This window comes from Mustela nivalis (assembly GCF_964662115.1).
Source record: "Mustela nivalis genome assembly, chromosome: 9".
NCBI classification, from domain to species: domain Eukaryota; kingdom Metazoa; phylum Chordata; class Mammalia; order Carnivora; family Mustelidae; genus Mustela; species Mustela nivalis.
The window spans coordinates 18127197-18147842 of record NC_139028.1 but is presented as its reverse complement, the minus strand read 5'-3'; the positions used below and the strand labels follow the sequence as shown (position 1 = coordinate 18147842).

At 53.7% G+C, this 20646-nt stretch overlaps 1 protein-coding gene across 2 annotated transcripts in view; it reads right to left on the bottom strand.

Moving 5' to 3' along the window:
* Positions 1-8410, bottom strand: part of ZBTB16 (zinc finger and BTB domain containing 16) — a 183116-nt gene extending 174706 nt beyond the window's left edge. The window contains exons 1-2 of one of the 2 annotated variants that reach the window (XM_082682722.1): positions 8077-8410; positions 3541-4898 (exon numbers count right to left, since the gene is read on the bottom strand). In XM_082682722.1, the coding sequence (XP_082538848.1) occupies positions 3541-4808 (1268 nt within the window). In that variant the 5' untranslated portion in view covers positions 4809-4898; positions 8077-8410. Of the gene's footprint in view, positions 1-3540; positions 4899-7710; positions 8049-8076 lie in introns of those variants that run through there. The other variant, XM_082682723.1, reaches the window with a different exon arrangement.
* Between the last annotated feature and the right edge of the window lie 12236 nt (positions 8411-20646).

Genomic DNA, 20646 nt, shown 5'->3' with positions numbered 1-20646 from the left:
CGGAGAAGGAGAAGGTGCACCGGGGTCAGGTGAGCCGGTCCCTAGCTCATCTCTGGTTTATCAGATCCAGCTAAGCCGACATGCAGAACAGCTCCGGTCTTTCAGAGACAGAGAGAAAGAGAGATGAACCCAGAGAAGGAGTCTGGTCCTCCAGGAGCCGGCTGTGACCCTCCCCCCCTCAGGTCCTCTGCGATGGGAGCACACTGGAGAAGGTGGTTGTGGCGCCCAGAACTTGCTCCTCATCTGCCTGGAGAATGTGGCTGGCCTTTCGGGTCTTCTGACTTTCTGGACCCTTCAGGTAAGTGAGCCCCATTTAATTTACCCAAGGAGCCTCTGCCCTGTATTTCCACGGGTCCCTGACTACAGGTGATGCTGCCTGCGCGTCCTTGTCATGCACCGCGGGGACCACCACCTCCCTGTTCTACTCTGTTGGAGGCTCCGGCTCCCTCTCACCGTCCTTGGGCTGAGGCGACCCAGCGGCAGGATTCAGAGGACGCCTCCCGCAGGATTCAGAGGACGCCTCCCTCCCGCGCGGCTTCCCTGCCTCTCCCCCTCCCTCCTCTCCGCGCCCCTCTGTTCCACAAGGATCTAGGCAACAAGACCTGCTGGATACTTAACCTTCAGCCACGCTTTAGTCTGTGGCTTAAAAGTAAAATAAAAACGAAACCTGTCGCTTGTTGTTCTCTCACGTTCGTTGCTGTGTTTACAGCCAAAATCTCCCCCTCTGATAGTTCGGTCCTGCCCTCTTGTTTGTACCCGTGGTTGGGATGTGCAGGGAGGTACAGAGGAGAACAGGAATTAGGGAGTTTCATCTTAATCCGGGAGTTTTGAGGGAGAGGGGAAAAGTGCCCCACAAAGTACATCTGACCGGGAGCCGGTCTGCCCCTGCGGGGCGGCTGCAGGAACATCTTCTCCTTTCCTTGATGTCTTCAGTCCCCACAGCTTCCACCCAAGGCCCTGCCCGAGGCTCTCGTTTCTTGGGCTGCAGCAGCGGACTTTCCTCCCTCAGTCAGACGCCCCCCTGCCACATCAGCAGCCCACAGCCGAGGATCCCTGGACCAGGGCCTTCCCTTCATAAGCTCACAGGGACAAGGCCATTCTCCACACTGCCTCATGGCCCAGCACAGCCCCGGGGGAAGGCAGTGCTGTGGACACTACATTCTAGAATTCAGAGTGGAGACAGAACCCGAACAAAATGGGGGAACCTGCACACTTCCCATGTGCCCCTCGCTCGCTGCTCTAGGGATTTCTGGAAGTTTGCCAATTCAGCACCATCCTCTACCGACCATCTCCATGTAAATTTTTTTTAAAATTAGGCTCCACACGCAGCATGGAGCCCAACACGGGGTTTGAACTCATGACCCTGAGATCAAGACCTGAGCGGAGATCAAGAGTCAGGCGTTTAACCCACTGAACCACCCAGGCGCCCCATCTCCATTTTAAAGAGTAAAAGTGGGGCGCCTGGGTGGCTCAGTAGGTTAAGCCTCTGCCTTCAGCTCAGGTCATGATCTCAGGGTCCTGGGATCGAGCCCCGCATCGGGCTCTCTGCTCAGCGGGGAGCTTGCTTCCTTTCCTCTCTCTCTCTCTCTGCCTGCCTCTCTGCCTACTTGTGATCTCTGTCTGTCAAATAAATAAATAAAGTCTTTAAAAAAAAAAAAAGAATAAAACAAAGCTCCAAAAGCTTATATCGTGATCCCAAGCTCCCACGGAGACGTGGCTAGTTCCACGGCCCATTCTCCGGGGAATGTAACATAGCCAGGCCGCCGCTTCTGCCTGGACTGTGGGTCCCACAGAATGGGAACCTGGACATTCTGGGAGGGTGGTATCTTCCGTAGCTCAGCCAGGTACAGAGGCAACCAGGACCCGAGGAGACCCAGGACTAAAATGACTTTCTGCCATACCCCACTCCTCACAGCACATATCTAAGAGAATTCACATCCGGGGAAGATGACAGATGTATCTGGTCAAGTTTGGGGAGGGGGGTTTCCCCTTTGGGAAAGTTTGAGCAGAAACAAGCACATCCTCCGTCTATGTCCGAGCGGCAGGAGCATAAGGAAGACACACCTCACCGGACATTACTATTCGCACCCGCCGGAAAAATTTGGCTACATTTAGATCAGCGGCACTTTCCACAAAGTCAGTCTCACAGCCACCGATCAGGCAGGGCCAGAGCAGCTTCCGGCTGGGCGTGGGGTGACGAGCGGACCTCCAGATGCCTCTCCAGCCCCCACACCCTCTCACTCGCACCCCCGCCCCTGTTCAGGTACAGGAGCAGCGGGTAGAGGAAGAGGGTTGCCGAAGGGCGGAACCCACCCAAGATCGGCAAAACAGCAGGCAAGAGGGAAATATTATTGTGGATGACAATGAAAGTGGCCTTCCTAACCCCGTTCAATGGACCCAGGGACCAGAGAGTAGAATGATAGGCACGTCGTTACAACACATCCAAGTCAAAGCCAAAAACCCTCCAAAGCCAAACCCAGCCAAACCAGAACCCGATGGGTTCTGGCCATATTCACTCCACTTAGGAGGAGCGATTCTCAAAACCCTCTGTAGTGTAGACTCGATCCTCTCCAGCTCTAAGCCACTCCGAGAGGCGGCCAAGTGCCAGGAGGCTAAGACCTGAATTTGAATCCAGCCCCGTCTCTTACCATCTATGGGACTCCAGGAAAGGGTCTTAGCATCTTCCTATGGGAAAGATGAGCACCTCCCCTGCCGCCCCAACTCAGAGGACTGTTGTAGCAAAAACGTGGCTCCAGGTAAAGCACTCAGTCCTGAACCAGGCATGCCACGAGAGTTCAATGAATGGTCATCTCACAGAGAAAGAAACGGAAGCCAGAGAGGAGCCAGGACTGGCCCCGAGTCGCATTTAATTCAAAGTGAGCAGAGATGGGATGAGAGTAAGACAGCAGGCTGCAGAATCCCGACGCTCATACCCATCCTTCCCCCTTGAATGTAAATCAACTCCCTCCAAATGTGTTTGCGGGAGAGGAAGCCACATTCGGGGTGATAAACGTTCACCAGGAATGACGCGTGGAACCCACAACTGCTTGCATCAGCCCCTCCCGAGCTTGGAGCTGCCCAGAGCCGGCCTTGGCAGGGAGCCCTCCCTGGGGACCTGGGCACCTGTGTCCCTGAAACCCAGCAATATGGCCATGGAAAGGCCATGGGAGACCCCCTCCCCCAATCCCACTTCCTCTTCTCCCTCCCTCCAGCATATTAGTCACTCCAGGCAAAGACGACCAGACCCAACAGCAGAAAAACCATTAAATGAGAACCCAAAAACAAAAAGTGAGAGAAGAGCTGCGCCCGAGGATTCCCCGATGCTTAGGGAAAGACCCCAGGCCCCTCTCGCCACATGTGAAGAGTAAGCCCCCCACCCAAGCCAGGACTTGGAAAAAAAAACGGGAGTTTGTTTACAAAGAGCAGGGAGGCCAGGGCAGCCAGGCCCCAGGCGCGGGGGTAGCTGGATATCTGAAGGCGGGGTGTGCAAGGCAGAGGGCCGGGGCTGGGGTGCGGGGTGCGGGACCCGAGAGGGCCTACCTGTGCTGCTCCACGGCCTCGTTGTCCGGGAGCTCCACCCCGCACACGCTGCACTGCTCCCCGACGGTCCGGCTCTCGGACTTCATGCCCACAGCCAGCTCCCCCAGCTTGTTGAACAGCTCCCTCTGGATGAAGCCCTGGGGCAGCAGCCCCCCGTAGGTGCTGAAGTCCATGGACACGGCCAGGGCGGGCTGCACGTGGAGGCCCGAGGTCACGGACGACGGCATGCTCAACACGGCGTCGGCCTTGTGGTTGGGCAACACGGAATAGAGGCCCAGGTGTTTCTCCGCTGGGGGCACGGGGTGCTCGGGTCGGCCTGGGGGGCCCTGGCCGGCCTCAGTGGGAGGCGGCAGCTGCTCCGCGCTCTCCTCGCGCCCGTAATGCAGCTCCCGGGCGCTGGTGATGACGCTGCTCCGAGTCGGGGTCCCGGGCCCCTCTTTGCCCCTTTCCTCCACTTTGTCCCCCACGGAGCCCGCCATGCCGGACTTGGTGGCCCCAGGGCTGTCCTGGCCGGGGACCTCGTCCACCTGCATCATCTCCGTCTTCACCTCGGCCACCCCAGCGTGCCTCCCGCCTGCAGCCAGAGTTGGCTCCTCGGGCCCCGCGGGAGGCTGGAGCGTTCCCTGGAGGAGAGACTGTCCTATGGTCATCAAGCTGTCCACCGCAGCCTTGGTGGGACTCATGGCCGAATGACCGAACGAGGTGGAGACAGAAGGGCTCTGGTCCACCATGGGTCCCGGAAGGCTCTGTGCGGCCACACTGGCGTACCCGCTCTCCTCGCTGGAATGCTTCGAGATGAAGATGTTCTTGAGGTACCGAGCTTTGCGGTCCTCTTCCTCCTCGGCCGCACCATCTGCCATGGTGGCCTCCGTGTCGTTGTCATCTGAGGCCTGGATGGTCTCCAGGATCTTCAGGCACTGCTCCTCTAGGTACTCGATCTCTAAGATCTCTGCTGCGTACAGCAAGTCATCCAGGTCCTCCGCCTTGGCTTGCAGCGTGGCCGTGTACGCATACTCCAGAATCTGCTGGAAGGTCTTTGGCGAGAGGAAGTCCAGCGTATAGTGCTGGCTGTTGCGGTGGAAGAGGATCTCAAACATCTTGCTGGTGCAGGCCAGCACGGTCCGGTGGGCATGGAACTCCTGGCTGTCCACCATGATGACCACGTCGCACAGCGTCCCCGCCAGCCGCATCTGGTTGGCCTTGCACAGGAGCCCCGTGGGGTGGCTGGGGTTCTGCAGCTGGATCATGCCCATCTTTGTCAGATCCATGGTGCTCCCCTCGGCTTAGGCATGAGGCTCTCTTTCCTTCCTGGCTCTGCGTAGCGGGGCTGGGTGCGTGTCCTGGGCCAACGGAGAGGGCTGGGGGGGGGGGGGATAAGGGAGGGGCAGGAAACGAGAGGAGAAGACAGAAGACAGATGAGTGTCTCTAAAAAGAAGGAGTCCGACAACACAGCGCCCCCATCGGCGCCCCCCTCCCTGTGAGACAGTCTCAGCAGTTGTGATGGGGGTGGGAGGAAGCTTCCTAGAACTCTGCACATGTGCCCTTGGGAGCCCAGGTATGAGGAGGGTAAAGAGAAGGTTCTGCTCCAGCATATACCTCATTCACTGCTCTGTGATGTCTGCTGGCTGAAGTGAAATGGGAATTACAGTGAAGCCTTGTGAGTCCTGGGCTTTCCTAAAGCCTGAGAGCAGGGCCTCCCATACACATAACAAGGGCCAAATGCATTAGGAGGCAGTCAGCCTGCCCTTTAAGAGTTTCAGCCCCGGGGCACCTGGGTGGCTCAGTGGGTTAAAACCTCTGCCTTCGGCTCAGGTCATGATCTCAGGGTCCTGGGATCGAGCCCTGCATTGGGCTCTCTGCTTGGCGGGGAGCCTGCTTCCTCTTCTCTCTCCGCTTGCCTCTCTGCCTACCGGTGACCTCTGTCTGTCAAATAAATAAATAAAATCTTTAAAAAAAGAGTTTCAGCCCTTCCTTTCGTCCATGAGAGCCCAGGATCTCACTCTCAAGTTCCCTGTGCAGTAAGCCTCATCTTCTAAACAAAGTTTTTCTACATCCTGCCTTGCTGCAGTGGCCGGAGGAACACAGGCAAGCCCACCTGGGACACGGGGCCTATAGTCCTGGCCCACAGCAATCTACCAGTTAGGCTGTACCTTCTCTGGCCCTCCCATGGCCAGGCAGTACCTTCCAGTCTCTGCCCTTGCCCTCTTCTCAGGGCTGCAAGGGACTGACCCACCGACACCTTGACCCTACCCCCCAGGCACCATCGTGAACACACATAACCCTCACGCTAGTTTGGCTTACTTACACGCATAGGTGCCTCAGAGCTACTGCACGTGCAATCGGAAATCTGGACCGCGTGTGCGTGGGCATGTGTGTGCAATGCAGCAGCCAGAGGGGCACAGTTAGCACGTGTATACATGCTTCTAGGACATGCCACACCTAACTCCTGCCCACAAGTGCCCAGTGGGCAAGGGGATCTATCAGATGCGGGGGAAGAGGTCACAAAAGACCTGGAAGAGGTCATAGGAAATATGCACCCCTCTAGCCAGCAGTGCACAGGCGAAGGACATGAACTCCAAGCATGTCCCACAGGTTCCAAAGTCCTGTGCCCACCAGCAGCAACTGGTGCTGGACATGGCTTGGAGGCACCAGAAGTGAGACCTGCACCAGCGTCTACCAGTATGAAGAGAGAGGAGGCTGGGAGACAAAGGCTTCTCCCAAAGCGCTGTTTGGGATCAGTAACAGGGCTCTGAGACTCCCTCGCCGGTTTAAAGCGTTAGGAAGACATCACCCAGACCCAGGTGCCCCCCGCCCCCCGCCGGCCTTGCTGGGGCCAATGCCACAGTGAAATGAAGTGGAAGCACCGTGAAGGCTGGCTCTCCCTGACTCTCCAAACAGGGCTTGCCTCCGCCCCCAGAAGGAGCCCTATTGGCTCCAGAGCCACAGATCTCACGCGGAAAGGGTTAACAGGACGGCTAGTCAAGACACTTTTGCAGCCCACACTGGGGTGGGGACTAAGGCCGTCCAGAGTGGAACTGCCACTCATCCCCGCCTTGCCACCACCGTGCGTGCGCTTGCCTTCAGACCCAGGGGCTTCGGAGAACGAGGAGGGGCCTTCGAGAGAATGGAAGCTGGGCCACCCGAATTCCTTCCCCAAAGCAAGCGCCCTGGGTCCTGCGGGAAATCAGAGTGCTCTCGGGCAGCCGACCCCGCACCCACGGCTCTGCGCCCGGGATCAGGTGGGCGCCGGCTGCAGCGCTCAGCCGTGCGGCGCGGGAGAACGCCGGCGCTCAGCCGGTGGAGCTCCCGGGGATCGATCTGGCTCCCACACGCCCCCAGTCCCCGCCACCCCCACGAAGACTTGAAAGCGACTTCGGCAAACTTGGGGAAGCAACTTTTCCCGGGGAGCCAGACGGCGGAGAGAAAAGGAGCGGGTTAGGGAAGAGGGAAAGCGAAAGAGACCCGGACGAAAGGCGAGAGTCCCGGCAGGCTGGACGCCTGAGCGACGGACCCGCCCCGCGGCGAAGGGGAAGCACAAAAGCCCGAGAGCGAGTTGTGGAAGGATCCGCGAGCAGGGAGCTGCCGGCCCTCCCTCTCCGACCCAGGGCCGTGACCCCGGCAGCGACGGGCAGGGTGCCCGGCCGGGGCACGCTGCGAGCGTCCCGGGGAGCGGGCGAGTGAATCGCCGCACGGCGCGTCCGTGCGTTCCCGTGGGTCCGCGGGCCGCCGAGACGGTGCGCATTTCGAGCGCGTGCGGGAGCGTTGGAGGGGCTGTGCGAGCGAGCTGCCGGCGCGCCGGGCTGGGAAACGCGTCCCGAATGCATCAGGTGCAGAGCCGGGGCACCCACCGAGCGCGGCCCGGAGCGCACAGCGAGCTCCGGCGCCACGGCCGGTCCCGCCCAAGAGCCGAGGAGGGTCTGCGGCTCCGCCACGGCCGCCCCTCCCCCCCCAAAAGGGTGGGGGGTCAAGTCCAATTCGGAAAAAAAAAGCCCACCACGTTTTTCAAAGAGAAAGCAAAACCCAAGTGAATCCGAGTCCTGTTCCCCTCCGCCCCCAGATCCACTCCTCGGATCCTCGGATTCTAGCTTCCCAGCCGGCCGGTGAATAAACACAAATAAAGCACAACCCTATCGCGCCCGCGCACCGGTCCGCATACATATGAGCACCCACCGGCTCGCCGCTCCTCCGCCGGCCCCTGGTGGTACAAAGCCTCCGGTTCCCCGACCCTCCGCTCGCGCCTCCAGCCCCCTCAAGACCGCTCTGCCTCCCACCTCTCACCCCGACCGTGCCCTAGAGAGGAAGGGTTGGGGAGGCAGCTGCGCCCAAGCTGACAGCCGGGGCTCCCCTTCTAGCCGACCCCCAACCGGCGGTGGCGACGGCTGCCGCAGCAGGAAGGGAACGAGCCGAATAAAATAAGGCACCAGCCCGGCGGCCGAGTGGCCGAAGGGAGCGCGCCCCTCGGACCTCTCCAGCCCCGGGGCGCCCCGGCGCGCGCCTACGGCTGAGCGGTGCGCCCCTCCCCGGCCCCTCACTCACCGCTGCCGAGCCGGGCGCTGGGGGTGGGTGTGCGTGCCTCTTGGGGGTGTGTGCCTGTGTCGGGGAGGGGTGTTGCTGGGAACTGTTGCTCTCGGTATCACGGCGGCAGCGGCGGCAGCGCCCGGCAGTTCGCAGTACCCGCTCTCATCGCCCTCAACTCCTCTCTGCTGCGAGGTTAGCAAATCACCACCGGCTGCGGCGCCTCCGCCGCGTCCCACGTCAACGCCGAGCCCCCTCCCCTGCGAGGCCCCGGCGCCTCTCCATCTTTAGTGCTGGCGGCCGAGCCCGGCTCGCTGCCCACAGCTGCCCCCCTTCCCTCCCCCCTCCCGCGCCGTCCCCGGGCTCAGCCCGCCCACCCCCACCCCCCCTCCCGCACTGGCCGAGCCCGCGCGCGCTCCCCGCCCCACCCCTCCCCTCCCCGCCTCCCCTCCCCTCCCCTCCCTTCCCCGCGCGCGGCGCTCTGGGCTTCGCCTGACATCTAGCTGCTGCTGGGGCGCCGGCGGCCGCCGCTCACCGGCCCAGCGCAGAGAGAAGAAGGAGCTCGCGGAGAGCGGTGCCAGGGACTCGGAACCCTCCGTGCTGGCAGTGGAGGTGAGGGGCGAGGAGAAGCCCCCGCCTTCAACCCCAGCCTTTTTATTTCCTTTGGATACGGGTTTTCTTCTTCCCTGCTGCCCCAGGCGCGGAGTTTCGTCCGCGGCTCCGGTGTTTGACTCGATTCTGTGTGTGTCATCTCGCCTTTCACTTTTCTCTTGGCTCGGGGCTGCATCCCCTGTACCCCGACATCGGTGGCAGAAGGTCCCTTTCTGAGCCCAAGCCCAGGCCTTCCATGCCTATGGCATCCCGATTGCGAGAAGTCTCCGGGCGCGCAGTTCGCAGGCCCTGGGGAGCCTGGTGCCAGAGGGTCCGCGGGAACCAGTCGTAGAAGGGAGAGCCCTCCCCCACTTTAGCTGTGGGCATCCCCGGAGGCCGAAATCGAGGCCTGAGAGGAACTTTCATCCCTCTCAGTCCTGTGCATCCCCTGGGCTTTGCCCCACCCACCCCCACCCCCCAGCTAGGGAACCTGGTTAGACACAGTTCCTGAGAACAGCGTCCTGCTCAGGCAAAGCCTTCAAGGGGCAAGTGAAAGCTTGAAAAAGCTCCAGAGCCCCCTCGCTCTCCGGCAAGAGCCTTCTCCTCTCAGAGGGCTGCTCCACTTTAGGGAGTGGAGCTGAGGTCACTAACCTCTGGGATACAGCCACCAGAAGAAACCTACTGTTCCTCTGGCGGTGGAGAGTCCCCTCCTGCCCCCTTTTCCTGGAGCTTAGCGTGGTAGGGGCCAGAGGTGGGAAGCTCTCTGGTAAGCACTGGCCTTGGCAGCTGGCTAATGACCAGGACGCTGGGGGTGAAGGTGGTGGTGGAGAGCGCCCTCCCTGGGTCTCCGTGCTGTCAGCCCTGGAGGTCATGCAGTCAGCATCTCCTGGCTTCAGTCAGGGAGAACTGAGCCCCCACATTCTGTCCTTAACATGCTGCTGAGTCAAAGGTTTGCGCAGGACTCACATACAATCACATTCCAATGATTGTCGCTGGTACTGCCCCAGACCTAGAGTGAGGCCCCAAGAACTGTAGGGTCATGGAAGGTGGCAGACACCAACTAGAGGCAAAAATCCGCTTCTGGGCCACTGAAGGCCGGAGTACAAAGTGCTCAGAATCCCAAGAATGGCTAAGGGGAAACCGTCCCAAGGACAAGAAGTTCCATCCCTGGAAGCATGCTCCAGTCTCCTAGCAGGGAAAGGGCTCAGCCTTGCCCGAGTCAGAGGAGAGGAGAGAGCAGAGAAGCCCACTGGGAAGTGAAGGGAGGGAGCCAGTTACCCTTAGACAGTCCTGAATACAGCGACACCTAACCAATCCCCGGAACCCCGGTCCCTAGGTATTAACAGTAAAAAGCAATCCCGGTTACGGACTGTTTTTCTAGCTAAGGTCTACACTATCTGCAAGATGAAGGGCATTTAAAGGAAGTTAAGAAACTGGTCTGCAAGGAGAGCACGAGGAGAGGGATGTAAAAACAGAAGAAAGACCCTCCTACTGCCTCACCAGGGAAAGAGAAGAAATGACCATTGAACTTGTTGAGCCTCTGCCGGGAGATGTTGCCTGCGGAAGGTTGCCGCCCTGCCATCCACATCCACCTACCAGCCCCTCCTAAACGCAGTAGCAGGAGAGGCACACAATTAACCCTTGATCCTAATCTCCTATTAATCCTGAAATCAGAGAAAGAGAGAAGCCTTGGAAACAATGGGAGAGCTAGAACAATCCCTCCACCGCCCTGAACTCCCCCCAACCATCCCTTGCCATATTCACTTGATGTGAAAATCTCCCTTGCTTCATAAACTCTGCCCATTAAAAAAGCCCAGCCCTTGTTAGTAAGTGTTAAAGAGAGATTAATGCCTGAATTTAAGAGGTGGAGAAGGTAACAAAAAGGAGGAAGGCAGGCGAGGCTGTGGGCTGAAAGCCAGCATTGGGCTCCAAGCATTTCCACTTAGCACTGAAGGCTGGCTGCAGGGCGGTTTGATAAGGTTTATTGGGCCCAGATAAAGCAGCAGCAGCTCCCTCCCCAAAACTGGCACCATTTTTAGCCAGAGTTGTGTCTTTGGGCCCCCCAAAAGCTGAGGAGAATCCCCAGTTCAGAGATTTCATATGGCGGCACCGAAAGACAGTGGGGTGGAAAATCACAGAAGAAAACTAACACTCTCTCTCTCTCTGATGTTCACGTATTTGTAGTGATTTTTTTTTATTATTATTTTTTACTTGAAGGGTATGGTAAGGGAAGCTGGGACATCAGTTCAGACAGGTCTAAAAATAGGAGAGACCTCGGTCTTACCAGACCATGCTACAGACAGGGGAATAGATGAATTGACCTTTGGATAGAATTCCACATTAAATCTTCCTATTCCCCCGTCTCCTTCTTCTTATTCACACATCTTCCACGGGTAGCAGCCTTTCAGAGCGCAGTTTCGGAAAGAGGGGCTTTGTTCAGTCTAAGGGATCTTACAAGGAAGAGACAGCGGGAATGAGAACTCATTCTGAGCACAGACCATGCATCTTAACACATTACCTATCCTGGGTATTTAATCCTTGTTACAACCCTATTCAGGCAGGTGCTAGTATTGCCCCCATTTCTCAGATGGGAAAACTGAGGTTAAGCATCCTACCCAAGACTGCAGAGCTGAGGCTTTAAATCAGACCATTACAGAGCTCATGATCTTCACTTCTAGATGGTACGGCCTCTAGCAAGACAGAACAAGGAAAACTGGGTTTTGATTTTCTTTCTCCTCTTCCTCCCCTGAGGCAGAGAGCTGCCAGTAAGCCTGGCAAGCTGAGGACCAAGCCATTCCCCACTGAGTGGTGCCACCAGGTAAACAGGCTTAGGTCACCTTCCGTCCTTTCTCAAAATCACAGGCAAAAGTTGAGGAGGGAGTTTTGAATTACAATACAACTTCAACCAAACAGATGCCCAGGAAGCAGGCTGCTGGAGGTGTTTTGAGCATTCTGTATTCGGATTGAGTGTTAATGAAATGTTGCAACTCATTTTGTTCCAACTCCTCAGCTGGAAAATAGTTGTAAAATGTAAAGGTAGACTTTCCTATCATGATAAATAAATCAAGGACTCCCACCTCCGGCGGGGAGAAGCAGCTACTTTGCATACTAAAACCTTGAGATGAGTCTGGAATAAAGCCTTTTCACGAGGGATGCAGGTAGTGAAACCCTTGATTGGAAAAAGTCCTCAGCAACTGAGAACTCCAACTTGCCCCTGGAAGACATACCAGGTGGTCACAGGCACCCTCAGCTCTCTGCCCCCCCAACCCCCCCGGACACTCAAGGGGGAGATACTGCAGACCTACTCTGGCCTTTCCTGGAGGCAAAGGACCTTACAAGGCTTCAAGGTCATAACTGCAGATATTTACTAGGTGGATGGAAATGACGTCAAAAACTAACCAAAGTCAAATTTCGCCTCCCTAACTAGGTGGATGGCTTTCTCTGGTTCGTCTTCCCCCCCCCCTTAATTATTTTATTTCTTTCATGTTACTTTTTTACATGCCCCCTCCAAAACCCAGAGGGGGGAAGTAATCAGGAGACATGTGGATTCCAGTTAGTTGGAGCACAGAAAACCAAATGAGAAGATGACCTCTGTGATGAGTGACCGCCATCTGTTTTCCTGGCTAGTGATATTTACAAACCTGGGTTTTGCCAGTGCTGGACATACCCGTTCTGTCTGGTGGGCAGAGAGTGACTTCTCGAAGGGGGAAAGAAGAGGGGCTTTTTTTTCTTTTAGCTCCTGAGGCCTTGGGTCACTGTGACCCCAAGTTCTTCATGATTGAGGAAGAGAAAGCTTTTCCTCCTCGCTCTCTTCCCCAGCATATTGCAAATGGTGTTGGGACCTTAATGTTGTTGTCAACTCAGATAGCAAATCTGAGTTGTTATTAGCGCAAAGATGCCCTGAGGGGGTAGGCAGTGTGGATGAAATCTGCAACGGATGTTATGGGGAAGTGTGTTTATAATTATAATGGGATTTAATGTACACTGGGACCAGATGATGGTAGCTATTTAAAAAAGAGATGTCTAATAAGAGAGGTCCCTTAATGACAGGCGGCAGGGCTCAGGTTATTATGGCAGAAGCTGGGGTTTCACTGGGTATCACCAACCATGTGTTAGTTTTATGGGGTTCCTAACAAAGCTTTGGGATGTGACAATCCAGCCCCTGTTATCCCATCAGCGACTGGACATTGGCATCAGAAAGGGGCACCTGCACTTAGGAGAAAGGCATTCTCTCTCTCTCTCTCCCTCATACACAGAAGCACAAACACACAGGCCAAAACAGAGTAGTTTGGTCTTTCTGAAAATCTGCTTTGCTCTGAGAAAGAGGGTCTCAATTTCAAAACTAAAATTGTGAAGCCATCGAAGGGTGCGGTTTCCATACAGTATGCGTGAAATGAAGCAGCGGGGTTCCCATTACAAGTAATGGGAGTCCCACCGCTAAATCCCCAGGCACCATGCTGAAAATTAACCCCCAAGTCCTCATCACACACAGGGCACTTTTTTTTTTTCTTTTTTCTTCCTTCCTTTCTTTTTTTTTTTGAACACTTCGGTGTTTCATTGTGGAGAGGCCAGGGAGAGGGGAAGTATGCCACATTTTCTTTTACTGTTTAACATTACATAGCCAACTGTTTAATTTTTGAGGTGTTTAATGGTGTAGATTTCGATCCGAGGCAGCTGGCTGTTCTCCAGCAGGAGCGCTCTAGTTCTACTCAATGCTGAGCAGGGTGTGCAGGGAGGGTCATGGTCCTAGAGATGCCCGCAGAAGCATCATGGTCTAGAGACATAGCTCCTGTCCCAGGGGCAGTGTTCCTTCTCTTTGTCCCCCATGGGAGACAAGTGTATGAAACATCCTGAGTTCAGCTAACGCCGGGCTCCTCTGCAATTCCTGTGTATCTGTCCCTCCACTATGACCAGTCTCAGAGATCTGGAAGAATATTTCATTCATCCTGACAAGGACAAAAGACACGGGCTACCTGACACCTGAACTTCTCGGCTCAGAAGCTGAATTTCTGGAGAAGGTACTCGGCCAGTGCAAGGGGTATGTATATTGAGGGCACACCAGCCACAAGACGAAACAATTTTACTCAAGACAGTTCATGTATGCCAATCATATGAAAATTATTCTAGCAAAACAAGCATTGGTCTCCCATGGAGTGGAATTCAAAATTCTCATCTGAATTTTTGAGATAAAGCAGAAGACCTCCTTGAAGTTCTTCTTTGAGGAAAGCTCACTGCCTTGTTCTCTAAGGGCTGAGGAGGTGAGAGACTGAGGGCGCCTGTGGGCCAAGGCTTTTGGGACAAGTTGGGAGTCAGATGCTTTGACTCAGCCTTCCTTGCCAGGAGAGCTTCCTGTGTCCCTCTGGGAAGTCACTGTTGGATCTTGATGTCATCTTTTCCACCACCCCAGTCGGAATTAATTCCTCCTTCCTCCCCAAGTCCCGAAGCACTGTTGGAATGTTTATCGTAGTACTTACTACCATCTGCCTTGGAGCCGAGGTCTGTGCATTCTGACCACCCTCCATGATGAGTTTCCAGAAAGCAAGGTCTCAATCTTGTTCAACTTGGTGCTCCCATTCCCAACCCACAGAGCCTAGCACACTGGCAACCAGAACAGATCTCTGCTTGTTGAATTTCCATGAATGAACCAACGGAATGAATGAGTGGATACAGACGCCAAGGGTTTTAGGAACTTGGGAGAGGAGGGACCATTCTGTAGACCAGCATCTAGGGCAGAATTCTTTTGTAGCTACGGCTTTTCCCCCAACCTTTGACAAAAATCAATAGGATATAGATAGGAGTAGAGGATAGCTATTGAATGTAATTGTATGCAGCTCCTTGAGGGCATCACTGGGTTCTGTTTTAATTTCTATCTCCTTCAGGGGCCTAGAACCAAGCTTATCTCAATACTCTAGGAGCATTAGTAAATATTTATTAAATTGCATTGGATTAAAAGGACTTGATTTGAATCACGCTGCTTCTTAGTCCCGCAATGGCCTCCGACTCCCAGTCCTGGAGAGTTGTTAGCTAAGCAATCCAGGAATGAAAGGAGAGCATCCGATCTCCAGCTAGGGACACCGGCGGCTGGAGGGCGGCTCACAGAACCCAGCGCCAGCATCTGAGACCCACATCAGGCACAAGCACTGACAGGTTAGCAGAGACTAGCTGGTTCTTTCTGAGCACACACTGGCTTACATTACTTCTTCTTACCTTGCTGGCCAACAAATGGACTGGAAGAAATGCCACTTCCAGGAGGGGCCCAGAAAAGTCTCCAGCACAGGCTCCTCTGTGCCCTGTCCCTTCCTGCGACCTGACCCCATGAGGATAGAGATGCCGGGGAAGCTGAGTAAGGAAAATGGCAGAGCCAAGCTGGGAGGAACCTGGGTCCCTGAATTATGACTTGTAGGGACACCGCCTGCCTCCTAAGAACACCCACTGTGAACTTAGAGAAACAAGAAATAAACCTCCCATGTCTCCAGTAGGGTTGCCAAATAAAAAAGGCGGCCCCCAGTCTCATGTGAATTTCAGGTAAATGAGGAATAATTCTTAGTATATATATATCCCGAATATCGTACAGATCACAGTTACATTAAGAAAATTATCTGAACTTCAAACTTAATATCTTTTTTTTTTTCCTGAATCTGGCAGCCCTAGTCTTCAGGTCTTTTGGAGCTTACAAATTATAGTAGCTAGCATTACCTTAATTAATACACCTTGTTTCATTCGTTAGACCGAGCAGGGCCACAGTGCCTGAGCTGGGATTCCAGCCTGGGAGAAGGGGCTCCCCAAGGTCAACCTCTAAGGCAGGTGCATCGAGAGACTGTAGCACCTTGTATGGACGGGGCCAAGGGGAAACCTAGGAAAGATCCTGACAGTTTACGGTTCATCCTTTTCCCCATGAACCTATTCTTTTTTTTTTTTTTTTTTTTTTAGATTTTATTTATTTATTTGAGAGAGAGAAAGGGATCCCAAGTAGGCAGAGAGGCAGGCAGAGAGAGGAGGAAGCAGGCTCCCTGCTGAGCAGAGAGCCCGATGCGGGGCTCGATCCCAGGACTCTGAGATCATGACCCAAACTGAAGGCAGAGGCTTTAACCCACTGAGCCACCCAGGCGCCCCACCTATTCTTCTTTAACTACCTCTTCTGCTAAATGTACTGTGTGTGCTGTGGGAACGAGGGTGGCTGTGGGTTTTACTTCTGCACATGGTGAAAGTTCTTGTTGGTGGTGGAAAGCGGCATGACCGCGGGGCAAGGGCAGATAAGAAGGCATCATAATGTCCACCTACCCAGGAACGTGAGGAATAGAAATGGGGCTATAGAGACAACGGGGAGGCCAAGGAGTTTATCTTCAATGTTCTCCTCCATCCCGGAAATACCCAGGGCAGAATGAAGGCTGAAAGCGTGGGCTGTGATTTATTCTCCTGAGGCTGTGTTCAAATACCATCTCCCACCTCTCGGGTCCCAGCTGATCTTGGCTCAATGACTTAGATTCATTGAGTTGCTGTGTCCTCACCTGTACACTGGGACGATAATGGTCCCCCCTCTCCCCCATCACTAGAGCGGCTAGGCAGATGCCCAAAGGGTGCCTGGCCCAAAAAAGGGGAAGATCTGAAATCGTTCGCCATTCCTAGTGACGATGTCAGGTCATCTTTCCATCCGCCCCATCCAAAATGCCTTCTGAGAAATATCTGGGGTAAAATCTGTGATAGATACACTTCGAATCACAGGCCAATCAGGGACCCGTGAGTGTAGACATACCCATATCTGTGCACCTCTGTCCATGGCCCTGTCTTCCTCCTAGTCTTGCCCTGTTTCCTGGCTTGGGATGAGGCAAACAGGCAAATGGAGAGCAGGGTGGCGAGTGCAGGGGGTGGCGGTGCTAATTTTTCCCTGGTAGCATGGCGTGTTTATTAGTGTGTCCACACGGTGGGCGCAGCAGCCTGTTTCCCCTGAGTTAAATAGCAGTCATGGCCAACTGGCTCTCCGTGTACCATTACTCCAAGTGATTGAGCCAATTTCTCCCCCTGCCATGAGTTTAAGTTGTAAACCTCTCAGCCAGACAGGGAGGCAATGATGGGCTGCCGGTTGTGATTATTATTAACCTTTAGGATGACGCTTACAAGACCGGGGGTCTGCGGAGAAGCCCGGGGTGAGGCAGGCTGGCCACTGCGGACTCCCACCCACTACGCCTCTGCCCAGCCCTGACTCGTGTGTTTGCTCTGGCCCTGCAAGAAGGCTCCGGCGCCCCTGCCTGCGGTAAGGGAGCCCTCGTGCTGGGGAACACGTGGGAAGTGTTGGGTGCCCTCCACTCCGTCTAGCTGGGGATTGGAAGGGGCGTTATGTTTGGAAAACTGGAAGAGTTGTGGAAAGCTGGGTGTCTTGATACTCAGAAGTCGTTTGCCTACTATGATTTTTTTTTCTCTTTGCCAAGTACTTGTTAGGTAGATGCTAAGCTCTCCAGCTGCAAGTCTCAGGGACAGTGACCGCCTCCTAGTTGCCAACTCGTTTGCGCGGATCATAATTATACGGGGGACCGCGCATCACAGAGGGCTGCAAGGCTCTGAGAAAGTTTTCTGTGAGCTCACTCTATCCCAGAGCCACAGCTTTCCCTGCTTTCTCTCTTCCACCCCATATTTCTTTCCTTGTCCTTAAAGAGACCTCTCTTGTGGGTTCATCCAAATAGGCGGAGAAGGCATTCCCTGAATATGGACAGCTGGTTTTGCTTTGGTTAATACTTCGGTCTCTGAAAAGCCTCTGGGAAGAAAAGAGCCCCCACCCCACCTTGGGGTGTTTATATTGCTTCTTTGTTAAAAATCCACAATCCGACCTGTAGTCACAAAAGAAAGTCGGCCCTCAGAAGGTGAGTCTAATAAGCACGCGGGAATAAGGAAGTGGGGGGGGGCGGGGCAGGGGGAGTTATGTTATTGCTCCCTTGTTTTCCAAAATAAAAGTGAGGAAAGAAGGGGGAAGGTGCTTGAACTAACAGGCACCCCCTACACACATACACATACAGAACTTGCTTGGGATCAAAGATAACAAAGTAATCAAAGAAGCCCAAATCTGACCTCCCCATTTCCTCTGATCATGTTACGCTCCCTCTCGCAGGCTTGTGGAGAGGCCCCTGCCAACAGGATGAGAAACTCTGTAGTTATATAGAATGAATATTGAGTTGATAAGCTTAAAATTTTCCGTCATGCCTTCCGATTTATTTTGGCCATGCCCTGCACGGATCCTGCTTGTGGGGCACTCCCACTGCGGACAGGTATTGGGGACTTACTCGAAGTGCATTGGTCATTAGCTCTTCCAGATAACTCCATGAAGTGGGTACTGCTGTCATTCCCATTTCACAGCTGGAGAAACTGAGACAGAGAGATAAAGCAACCTTCCTTTGCCCATGCACTGAAGAAGAAGGGGGCACCTACACCCTCACTCTCAAATCTAACCACCGGGCTGTCAGAAGTCAGGGTGGGGGTGGAGGGGTGGATTCTGTTTCTCAGGGATTGAACATTGAGACCCCCTCCCCAACTTGCTTGGGGGCAAGAGTTTAAGTCTGGAACAGGCTTCCCCAGTGGCCTAAGGTTCTTCACAATCCCCACAAACGCAGAGGAAAAAAGTAATTTTTCAGCTTAACTCATTGGGGAGGCAGTAGAGGAAAAGGTGGGGAAAGTTTTACCATGGGACATCCTTCGTAGTGACAGAACTTAAGGAAAGATATTCACGGTAATATTAACACATATTCATGTGGAGTCACACAGCAGGAACCATGAGAAGTGAGCCCAGGTCCTGGAAAGAAGGAAAGGTGCTGAACACGTTGGTTATAAGGAGATGGATAGTGCATTCCAGTGTCTTCTTTCCACGCCCGTGGCCTCCAGCTTGATGGGAAGAATGGCAGTGAATTAATAATGTCGAGGGGATAGGCTGGAAGAATTCCTGCATTCATTGCCGAACTAGGACCCCAGGCTCTCACGGCCACTTGCATATACGCGTTAGGCACCACGACAAAGCAAGGCAGTTAACTTTCTGGTAAGCATACTAGAGCTGAGACAAGCAAAAAGTGTTCCCTGCTTCAAAGTGCCGGTTAGACTCAAAACCGAAAGGGACTTTAAACATCATCTAGTCCGATCTCAGCATTTTACAAGGCGGGAAGCAAAACAGAGAGGCAATACAGTGTTCCCAAAGCCAGAGGCCACTCTGAGTCAGGACCTGGGACCAGAGCCCTCCGGGACCATCTTGAGGGTATCACTGATGTATTGAAATTTCAGTCATTCCTGGAAATCCTGTGAAACCACCTGCAAAGCACATAGCGTGAATGTTTGCAAAGTCTTCAGTCTCGGCCTATCTTGCCCATAGGGGAAAGATTTGATTTTCAAAACAAGCTCAAGGGGGCAATGAAGCTGGATAATAAAATTTGAGGTCAAAACTGGTGGGATTGGAGAACACAAGCCTGAGATTCTCCTGTGGCTGGTAAACTAGCAATAATAGCAATAGAGTTGTAACAAGTCTATCAGCTTTCCCCATGTGGCCAGTTGAAGCATATCATGGACATTTGGAGATGGGTTATATCTCTTGATGTATACGTGCATGGGTGTACAGATATATTTACACGCATGCGTGCACACACATATGTATCTCCATTCTGACATATTGGCTTGAAATTGATCCTGGTACTTCATAGTCATGATTCCTACAGGCACAATCCCTGAATGTGTTCCTCTGGGGCTTAGTAAAATTGATAATCCTACGGAAAAGAAACCATGCACCCTGCCTTCTGGACTTTGGAGTCAGACGAACGTGGGTGTCAAACTATTAAGCGATAAAAATTTGGCAGGTTTCTTAACTTGAGCCTTGAGGTCTCTGTAATCTCAAAGAAGTTGATGAACTTGGCCATGATCCCACAGTCTGTTAGGAGCAGAGCTGGCACAAACTTAGGTCTGTCAGATTCCCCAAGCTGTCCCTCTTCTGGGCACCCCCTGCTTGTACCCTCTGCTGACAGAAGCAGAAGGCTGTCCCCTCTGAGGAAGGTGGTCGTCAGGACTGGATGATTGCCCATCCTTCTCTTTGCTTATGTATGTCAGACTTAGGTTTCAAAACAAAGTTCTCTCCCACTCCCTCACCCATGTCTAAAATTAAAACGCCAAAAATATTACCAGGAAGAGAAATTTGGTGACAAGCGGAAAGACTATACATTGACTGCAGAATCTACTGCAAGACACGGATTTCTCTGGTTTCTGAAGGCTCCATTCTGTAGGAGCTCCCAGTCATCCAAGGGGATTTTCTTTCAAATACTTTGACTGTGTGGAAGGTCTCTTCAAAGACTTAATATCCCATTTTTGCAGAAAGAGAATTTTCCTTCTATTGCATTGACTGTCTATTGAGTGCCTTCAATAACAAGAAAAAAAATGAAGTGATCACGGAGGGTGGTAGTTTCATTTCTCCCTCTGCATCTCCTTAGAATATTCTGGAATATTTGCTTCTTGTTGTTAGGTAGATTGGAGAGTGCATGGTGAGATTCTAAGAACACTGGAACTTCAGTTAGAAGACTTGGATCCAGGGGTGCCTGGGTGACTCAGTGGGTTAAACCTCTGCCTTTCAGCTCAGGTCATGATCTCAGGGTCCTGGGATCAAGCCCCGCATTGGGCTCTCGGCTCAGCAGAGATCCTGCTTCCCCCTCTCTGCCTGTCTCTCTGCCTACTTGTGATCTCTCTGTCAAATAAATAAATAAAAATTCTTAAAAAAAAAAAAAAAAAGACTACTTGGATTCAAGGCCACCTCTGCCAAACACTTCCTGTGCAATCGTGGGTGAGTCACTTAACCTTTCTGTGCTTCAACGTTCTCCTCTGTAAAAGTGGAAATATTATATGGGAAATGTCTCCAACCATCTTAAAGAGTTTGCCCTGTTCTTTGAGAAGAGCCCTAAGAGCGCTCCTTAATTTACTGTGACCTTGAGCAAGCTACTTCCCCTCCTTGGAGCCTCAGGTGCCTTGTGGTTACCACGAACATATTAT